General features: G+C 24.7%; 1 protein-coding gene across 1 annotated transcript; it reads right to left on the bottom strand.

The window, feature by feature from the left end:
• Positions 1-986: 986 nt before the first annotated feature.
• On the bottom strand, positions 987-10,327 carry LOC145832926 (peptidyl-prolyl cis-trans isomerase FKBP1A-like). The gene is made up of 4 exons (XM_082940127.1): positions 10,279-10,327; positions 9,589-9,636; positions 4,306-4,430; positions 987-1,250 (listed from the first exon to the last, which is right to left on the bottom strand). Exons 1-4 carry the CDS (start codon positions 10,316-10,318, stop codon positions 1,122-1,124), a joined length of 342 nt encoding a protein of 113 aa, XP_082796253.1. The 5' UTR covers positions 10,319-10,327; the 3' UTR covers positions 987-1,121.
• Between the last annotated feature and the right edge of the window lie 228 nt (positions 10,328-10,555).

Here is a 10,555-nt window from a genome sequence, read left to right as displayed (position 1 = left end):
ATAAGACTAGCCGGAGAATTATTTTAATTCAAAATTAGCTCGAGTACCCGATGTGTACACATATCCAAGCGATAGCATTACTGTTTGAAATGCAAATTTTTTAAGTAAGCTGGGATAAACCTTCTCGTAGTAAGACTTTAAAGACTTTCTTTATACTTCCTACGAATAGTTACGTTTATAAATTATATGTGTTAAGGGTAGGGGGTTGCTTTTTAAATGCCAAGAGTGTTTCGAAACCTTTTTAGGACTCCCACTACTTTAGGATTGGATAGCTTCAGATTTCCACAATTTTTTTTTCGGAAGTTTCCAAATTGTTTGCATAAACTTGCAAACCATATATGCTTAGGTAAGAAAAAATGCTGATTTTCATCGTTTTTTATTTACTTATTAAAATATTATCTCTTGATGTGTTTTAGTGACGTAGGTTAAGAAAAGGTTTTAAATAAGCTTTAAATCAGTTTATGCAAATTTCATGTTTTTTTATTTACTTAAAAAATATTATCTCTCGATATTTAACCCGAGGGTAAGGTAGGTTAAGAAAAGGTCATAAATAAAAATCTTTATATCAGTTTATGCAAATTATTTGCTAGCTTTTAAAGGTACACAAAAAAAGTAGTGGAAATCTGAAGCTACCCAACTTCTTTAAACAGTTTGTACAAAACAAAGGGCATGTGTTATTATACAATCTCAATAATTAGCTTCTTACGTAACACTACATCATAATAATAATAAATATAAAACTATATTAGCTAACATAATGTAACTTGCTGATTAATATAATTTAGCTAGATTAAATAAACTAACTTTACTCTTATCACATTGCAATAAGTAAACTGGCATTCGTACAAAAAGTGCTGGCCAGTTTTTAAACTGATGCAAAAACTTGATGGTTATTGAGATGACATAGAAACAAATAATATCACAAAATATTACTCATCTGTAACTAGTGGTAATTTTCTAATACAAACAAAAAACAAAGATAATTGAATATACCAGTTTATTAACAGATTCAGTTCAAAAGACAATGATGTGTGAAATTATACAAAACGAATTAAATTTACAAAAAAGACGTAGGCGGAATGTCAGCCAATGAAAACGCTCGAAACTCCCGGCCAATCAGATCACTCGATTCCGATCAGTTCGACGTCGAACTGGAGGGTGGCGTTGGGAGGGATGATGCCCCCGGCCCCGGTGGATCCGTACGCGTAGCTTGGCGGGCAAACCAAAATGGCTCTTTCGCCGACTGACATCTGTAAAAAAATTGAGTCAGGGGTGGTGATAATTGGTAGTGGTAGAGATTTTTAAAATTGCATCTTATTAAAAAACAAAGTTTCAATCAAGTTTTAAGTACTTTTCTAGTTAGCCCAGAAGAAGTGTTTGGCAATATAAATGACAGTATCATTTTTTGAAATTCTGTTTTTTAAGACTTAAATATCGAAACATATACAAGGTTGCCACTCGTTTTTTCCAAATTTTTTTATTTCTTTCAGGTTTTTAAGAGTACAGATTTTTGGGTCGATTTTTAGTTTGAAGTTAATTTCTTCTATATAAGAAACTGTGTTAAATAGTATAAAAAACATTGAAAATATACTGTAAAATTGCTTTAAATATGATTAAAAAAAAAAATTTTGATAATGAAAAATAAATCTTATTTATATGTCATATTTTTTAGTCAAATCAAAATTTTGCTACTGAAAATGATAGAATTATAAAATATTCCAGGTTTTTTTTCAAAATTTGTCAAATTCCAAGTTATTTTTGTCTAAATTGTCGAATTTCAGGTTTACAGGTAAAGTGGCAACCCTGCATATAACAGTAACATTTTTTATATTATTTCAGTTATCATTTTTATTAGCTACATGGTTGCCATTCTTTGAGTGAAAAAATTTTCCCTGAGTGACCAGAAACTTCATTGAGTAACCTTAAACTTTCCGGAGTTTGCATGAGATTTTTTTTCAAATCCTTGAAAATTTTATTGTTGATTTAAAACTTACAATGTTAATTCTAAGAATATTGAAGAACTAGCCGCAATGCTAAAAATTTTTTAAATAAGCACATGGAAGTAAATAAAACTAACTTTCTTGAACAAAATATTGAAACTGGATTAACTCAATCTCATTCTAAATCTGGAAAAGATTTTTTTTTTGTATCTAAAATTTCCTTGAGTTTTTAGAAATAGCCAAAACTGCATTAAGTTAAAATCATGATTCCCAGAGTTTCCTGAGATTTTCTTGAAAAGTCCCTAAGTGTGAGAACCCTGTAGCTAGCTTTGTTTCTACAAAATAATATGTTAAGTACATCCTTGAGTATAGGTGTACATTACAAAGCAATTTGTAGACCATAAAAAAGTCTTTGTTTTTAAGGACAGTAGTTTTATTAAATTAATAAGTCAAATAAAAATAATCAAAAAATAAGAATTTCATTTTCAATTAAATTTTAAAAAATTTAAGCTATAAAAATAGTGACCTAATTTTAATAAAACTTATCAGTTGTCATTTTATTCAGTACACCAATTAATGAAAAATTGAGAGTTAATTGTTTTAGCTATATAACTTAATCAAACTTCAAAAGTTTTCACTTAAATGATTTATGGATTGCTAGCTATAAAATGCAAAGATTGTTAAAAGATAATACAATTGTACTAAACTTAATAAAATCAAAATACTTCAACTATTGAAACATAAGCAAAATAGAAAAGCAAATAGAAATAGAAATATAAGTTGTTATTAATAAGATATCAAAAATATATTTACTATACGTATTGTCAATATAAAATAAATTACAGCTTCATAAAAAAAAATTCAGTTTAATAAAAAATATTATTTAACTATTAAAACTTTATTTTATTTCAAGTTATACTTGAATAATATTTTAATAAATTAGTATTTTAAAAGTGATAATAAAAGCAAAACATTTAGCTTGTATAAATATCTTGCAAAGGTCAAAACTTTTAATATAACGCCTCAAGGCTATGCGTGAGTTCATGAATAAATAAACACTTTCATATGCTCAATATGAAAGCTGTGTGAATAATTTATTAAAGTTTTTATGCAATATGATTTATCTCACTTTTTTTCACTGAGTTTTATACTTGAGCAATATTTTTTGTAACCATTTTTACTTTTTTTACACATCAACCACAACTTTCTAAAGAAATAAAAACTTGAAATAAAAACGGATTACTAAAAAATTATGAACAAAATAAGTTTATTTTCAAGTAAAACATTGTCGAAAATAACTTTAAATGTAAAAAAACATAACAAAATATGGTACACATTTATTCTCACTGAAATCAATAAACAATCTTGGTCAAACATTAAATAATAGTAAAGATAAGACTATTAGATAAAACAATAGTATATGCATGTACAACTGTAACACTTTCGAAACTTTTTGTCTTTTATTAACAAAATAGTTATTTATTACTTAATAGAACGTTTTCAATCCATAAATAATTGTAGCTTAAAATTTAAAAATTGTTTTATTTTAATTAAATTTATTATTAGTTTGAATATGCAAACATAACATGTACAGCAGTTGTACAATTGTAATTTAACATAATTTTAATAATTTACAAATTACACCCTAATTAAATTCATGGTTGCCACTGGTTTTTAATAATTTTTTCTAGGTTTTCTGTATTTCTTCCAGATTTTTATAAACACACGTTTTCGGGTCTATTTTTATCTTAAAGTTAGTTTAAAACATGTGTTAAGTATTATAAAAACACTGAAAAGATACTATTAAGCTACTTTAAATGTGTTTTTTAATAAAAAAACTTTTGATGATGATTTAAAATTGTTATCCATAATCTATATGTTAGATTTTTAGTGTCATCAAAATTCCACTACTTCAAAAAATGTTTAAAATTCTATATTTTTTAAACAAAATTGACAAATTCCAGATTTTTTTCAGGTTTTGTGGCAACCCTTCCAAGTTCTGTAAATTTAAACCTTATTTTTATACTTTTATACATAAGCCTTTCAACAACTATAAAACATAATGTTTAAGCAATATTGCAATTATAAGTATAAAGAATGTGAAAAAAATTAACTTTTTTAAATAAACACACAATCTTAAACGTCATGCCAGATATTTAACATTTCTATTTGTGTATGTCTTAAAATATATTCATCATAAATACCATTAAGAAAATTGTTATCAATAATTGAAATTCTAAAACGCAAAGCTAAAAACATATTATGTTCATAGTAGTTGTCTAACCTTGGCAAAACTTACATAGATTTTATAAGTATTTACCCCAAAACTAACTTAATATTTTATACAATATAACCAACTAATTACCTTGGCAAAACCTTCATCCCAGCCTTTGATGACCTGACCCATACCAAGTTTGAACTTGAAAACGCGACCGCGGTCCCTGCTAGAATCAAACTTCTTGCCGTCACTTGGACCTCCAAGGAAAGTTCCTGGTGGTTAAAAGATATTGTAAACTAGGCTACATTTAACCCTAAACTATGTTGAATTATTTTATAAAAACTTCTTTTACATCAGTGGCATAAAAAGTTAAGCTTAATTATCCAATAACTAGCTTGAGTTTATAAATGGAATAATTATAAGTTCATTTTTATTATGAAAAGTTCCTGGTGGTAAAAATAAGTTAAGGCTATAAGGGGGTTAAACCATGTTTTTCACAAGTTGATTTTATAGAATTTTTTTAAGCTTCAAAATGCTTTTTATTGTTTAAAAAAATTCAATTATTTTTTGAGATATGACCAGTCAAAATCCGTCCGCATAACAGGTTCCCGGAAGGGAAAACTAAAACAGCGAAAAAAGACTATTTTATTTAAAATCTATCTCCTCCTACATTTTTCAACCAATCTTTTTCAAACTTTCAGTCTAATCTTTATACAATAAGAAAAAAACGCTACTTTGGAATTAAAAAATTTTTTTGTTAAAGTATTCTTTTTGAGAAAAAAAAAACCTTTTTTTTTATATAAAATTTTTTTTTTATGAAATTATTAAAATTCATAAGTAACCTTTTTTTCAATTAATATCAGGAATATTTCCTTGAAATTTGAAGAAGATTGCTTAAAAAATTAAGTAGGAGATAGATTTTTAGTGAATTTTAAAATTTCCAAGAAAATTGACCCCAAAAATTTGCGGTTCATACATTTGTATTGGAAACATTTTACAATAAATGAAATATCTCAAAAGTTAAATGATTTTTTTGAATTCTATAAAAACTGGCTTGTAGTTTGTATTTAAAGCTTTCATATAAAAGCTAGAGTAAATTTTTGTAGAAAAGTGTTGGAAAATGAATTTTCCAACACAAAAGGTGTCAAACAACAAAGGTTTTCTAAATTTTTTTCCAGTTTTTCAAGTAATTTTTTTGCGATTTTTAATAAAAAACTTTTTAAATAGTACTAAAATACTTGATCCATATTCAGGGTTGCCAAATGTTTTTTTAAAAATTCTCTCCAGGTTTTTTATTTACACTTTTTATGGTCTATTTTAGTTTAAAAATAAGTTTAAGGGAAATAACTGTGTTTCATAGTATAATGACATTAAAAAGATATTTTAAAGTTTATTTAAATGTGTTTTTAATTTAAATCTTGATAGATGATAAAAAATTATCTTTACAATAGATTATTTGTGTCAAATCATAATATTACTATTTAACATGTAAAAGTTGTTTAAAATTCCAGGTTTTTTAACAACCCTGGATACTGCAATGCTAATTCAATTTTTGGAAAAAATGTTTTTTTAAGGGCATAGGGGCGTAAACACCCTTTTTTGGCTTTTAATCTTTTTTTATATAGTTTTTACTAAGCTACAAAATGATTTTTACAGATTTAAAAATTCAAATTAATTTTTGAGATGTATCCGGTCAAGGTCGGAGGCAACAATAGGTTCCTTATGGGAGGGGCAAACTAAACAGCAAAAATAGACTATTTCACTAAAAATCTATCTTCTCCTACGTTTTTATAGATAACTATCTCAAATTTTCAGGAAATGTTCCTTGATATATTTAGAAAATTCTATCAGAACAGATTTTGAAAATACTAAAAAAGAATTTTATATAAAAAATAAACAGAAGTTTTTTCAGTTTTTTGTTATAAATTTTTTTTTTTAATTTTTTTAAATTCTGTTCCAAAATATTTCTTTAATATTGCAAGGAACATTTCCTAAAAACTTGAGGTAGTTATCTCAAAAAACGTTGGAGGAGATAGATTTTTAGTGATTTCTAGTTATTTGCCGTTTTAGTTTGCACCTTTCATAGGGAACCTACTGTTTCCTCCGACTTTGACCGGCTATATTTAAAAAAATTATTTTGAATTTTTAAATCTGTAAAACGCATCTTGTAGCTTAGTGAAAACTATATAAAATAAGATCAAAATCCAAAAAAGGGTGTTAACCCCCTCCCCCTATGCCCTTAATAAATTTTTTGTATCTAATCAAATTTTAACATTTTGCATGTAAAACTTGTACAAATTCCAGTTTTTTTTTAACTCTCAAATTCCATGTTTTAAATCTTAAATTTTCGAATTCCAGGTTTTGCTATGAATCCAGGTTTTTTGGCAAGCCTGAAGTTGCTATATACACAACACAGCTATCTGACCACTTTCTTTAAATTTTCTTGTTACCATTTGTTAAGTGGCAACTTATTTCTTAATTGTCTAAATTTTACTATACATTGTTCAGTGTGGCTACACTTTGAGTCAAAAAACTGTCATAAGTGATCTTAAAGTATTTTGAGTCACCTGGATTTTTCTCAAATCCATAAAACAGTTTTTTTTTTAACTTTTTAAAATTAATAAAATAAAGTTATTCAAGAAGTTAGGTTATAAAAAATATTGCAACTAAACTTCATTCAAAATAATTAAAAAAACTGTTGTGATATTTAAGAAAATCTTAAAATTATTTTGAGTCTTTTATTAAAAAAACCATCCAGAGTTAGATTTAATTTTTTAAATAATAACTTTGAGACATCAAATAATAGTTAAGTGATTCATTCGGAGATTTTCAAAAACTTCAAAATTTTCTGAGATATCATAAGTGCAGGGTTGCCACTCATTTTTTTCTAGGTTATCCAAATTTCTTCTAGGTTTTTAAATGTACTTATTTTTGGGTCTTTTTCTAGTTTAAAGTTAAGCAAGGTAAGAAACTGTTAAATAGTATAAAAACATTGAAAAGATACTGTAAAGATTCTTTAATTATGAATAATAAAAATTGATGAGATTTTATTTTATTTGATAGTTTTTGAGTCAAATTGAAATTTTACTACTCAACATATAAAAATTGTTAAAATTTTAAGTTTTTTTAGTGATTTTGTTCAAAATACCATGTTTAAATTTCTCAAATTCTAGGTTTTACCAATTAAAGTGGCAACCCTGTGATTGTGTGACAACACTGACTATTTTAACAGTTTAAAACATAGTTAAAATTTTATTTTTATTTTAAACGTGATTAAATTAGATTAAGTTCCCCCTTGATAAATATTTTTTAGTTTTCTCAATAAGTTATATTTTTAGTGAAATTTATCCCTTTTATTAGGAACCTTTTATCACCAACTTAGATTGCTTATTTCTCAAAAACTATTTGAAATTTGTTAATCTCTTACAAACTGAACAAAATAAGATTAACTTGTTAAAAACTAAGTGGACCTAAATATTCTCTTAACATTGTTTTAGACAACTTAAAAAAATGCAAGATAAGATGGTTTAAAGATAAAATGGAATTTTTTGTTTCCTTAAAATTCTTGACAAGTTTTTCATTTACAATTTACACAAAACTTCTTTTCAAAAGCTGCTTTAAAATTGATTAGTTTTTTTTTCCATGTCATAGTAACTTTATTTTTTGTTTTTTAACTTAATGAGTTTCAATCATGTATCAGAAGGATTTTGTTAAATTATCAACACTTTAGGGTGTGGGTAATTAAATGATTATTTTTTACAACTTGATTTTAATTTGTGAAAACTTAAGCGTTGCTTTAAGTTGCTTTTTAGAGTATTTTAATATTTATATTCTAACTAACTTATATATATATTTAGTTAAAGCTATAACAAAGAAGAAAATATTTATTTCAGGTGAAAATTGGAATGATAGTATACATATACTCAAACCACAAAAATCTATTTCCTATTTTTGATTTTTTAGATAAATACTTAAAATATAAAGAAACTGCAGTAGCAAATATGCATAAATAAAAATTCTATGACTAAAAATCAAAAAAAATTGTTACATTATAAAAAAAAAACTGCTTTTTTTTATGTATTGGTCAAGAACTTTTCTTTAAGGGCATAGGGGGGTCCACCTTGATTTTTACAAGTTGATCTTATTTTATATAGTTTTATCCAAGCTATCACACATTTTAAACAGTTTGAAAAAATTCAAAGTAATTTTTGAGATATGAGCAGTCAAAGTCGGTGACCTCAATAGGTTCCTAATGGAAGAAGCAAACTAAAAAGGCAAAAAAAGACCATTTCACTAAAAATATATCTCCTTCATTTTTTAAGCAATCTTCTTCAAATTTACACTGAAAGAATACTATTAAATTTTAAAAAGATTCAACACAGGAATTTTTAAATTTTGATAAATAAAATTTTAATAAAAAAATAAACTACTTTTTTTTTATCTTCATTTTTTTTTTAAATTCCAAAATTCAAAGTCTTTTAAACTATAAAAGGAAAGTTTCCTGAAAACTTGGGGTCTCTACCTCAAAAAATGAAGGAGAAGATAGATTTTGTGATTTTTTGAATTTCCAAGAAAATTCCCCAAAAAACTTGCAGTCTATACGTTTGTATCGGAAACTTTTTAGAAAAATTACAATCACTCAAAAGTTGAATAATATTTTTCAATTCTGTAAAAACTGGCTTGTAGTTTGTACTTAAAGATTTCATATAAGATTTTATGTTATTTATGGTAAAAAAATGTTGGACCCCCCTATGCCCTTAATTTTTGAACAATTGTCATAACAGCTTTTTATAAATGATGCAAATTATATTTCTTAAAACTTGTGGTTTTAACTTAACTTTGACTTTAGCCTGCTTTATCTCAAATTTATTTTTAATTTTAAAAATGTGTAAAATGCAACTTGTAGCATAGTTATTACTTTACAAAATAAGGTCAAGTTGTGAAAATATGACTCACCCCCTATGGCCTTATACTATTTTTAAAACTAATAAGAAAACAGTGAATTTAAAAACTGTTGAAGATCTGTTTATATACAAAACTAATTACATTTTAAATATACTTTTTATTTAAATATCAGTGTATTAATTACAATTTTTTTCTCATTTACATTATGTATATCAATATTTATGAAATAATTTTAAACAATTAGGACAATATCAAAAAAACTATCGTATATATTTATTTTTAACTCTTTATAGCAAGTAATTTTAATCTTTCAAAGAAAACTTTTTTTTATTTACTTATAACTTCATAATTATATAACATATCTAACACATGTGTATCTTTGACTATCATTAAAAATATTTCTTGAGTAAATTTTATCAACTAGAGTTGATTTCTGAATATTTCTTTAATAGGTTAATGAAATTAATTGAGTTATTCAAAATACATAAATAAATAAACAATAAATTGTATTCATTAAAAATAAACCTGTATAGTGGGCAACTACAGTTTGGCCTTTTGATGGGTAGTTGGTCTCTGAAAACAAAAATAAATTTTTCTTTTTGTAATATACAAATACTTTATAAATATTATCTAATAATGTTAAGGATCATCATATTGTTACAACTTAGACACATTTATAATTCTGAAATTCAAGCTGATTTAAAATTTTATTGGAAAACAATTGATTCTTGATAATATTTAATATCAATTAGAACTCTTTTTCATATCTAAACTATAATTTTGTAATAGATTTAGACTTCTAAATCTAATTTTTAGAGATTACAAACTCAATAACAGATTATTACATAACAAAAGTCTTGAATATATATTCAAAACAAGCTTTTATTTAAAACATTGATTAATTTATTTTATTTAGTTCTATGAAATATTTGTGTTGTAACTAGGACCAAAATTTCTAAAACTGAACTTATTGAACTATTAATGAAAATCATTTTTCAATTATAATACTATGCAGAGCATCAAAAATTTAACATCTGTTACTTATTATATACAAATGATAATTTTTAGTAATAATGATTTTAAAATTTAAAAGATAAAAGAAATTTTAATATAATTAAGTATTTAACATAAATGATAAAATTCTGGAAAACAATAACTTATTTTTAAATTAAACATATATTTTCAATTTTCTATACCAAATAAAATAAAACTTACTGTCTCCCTCGTGGGTGGTATTAACTTGAAATTCAGTCATCTTTATTTTATGTCTAAAATTTAAAATTTATTAATAAAAATGTTTAACTTTAACCATCTTATATTAAGATTAATTTAAGGGGAAACTTATAACAATGTTAAAATATTTAAGCACAATCACAAAACTTAAGACAATATTATTATGACATATATGAATATATTAATTCAATTTAATAATAAACAAAATAAAAATGAGTTTTAAAATTAAAATTATTCAATAGCTCCAAACAAAACTCAG

The sequence above is a fragment of the Thalia democratica genome, chromosome 4 (genome assembly GCF_965202585.1).
Source record: "Thalia democratica chromosome 4, ktThaDemo2.hap1.1, whole genome shotgun sequence".
NCBI lineage: Eukaryota > Metazoa > Chordata > Thaliacea > Salpida > Salpidae > Thalia > Thalia democratica.
The sequence above is the reverse complement of the archived record's forward strand: the minus strand, read 5'-3'. Positions and strand labels throughout refer to the sequence as shown.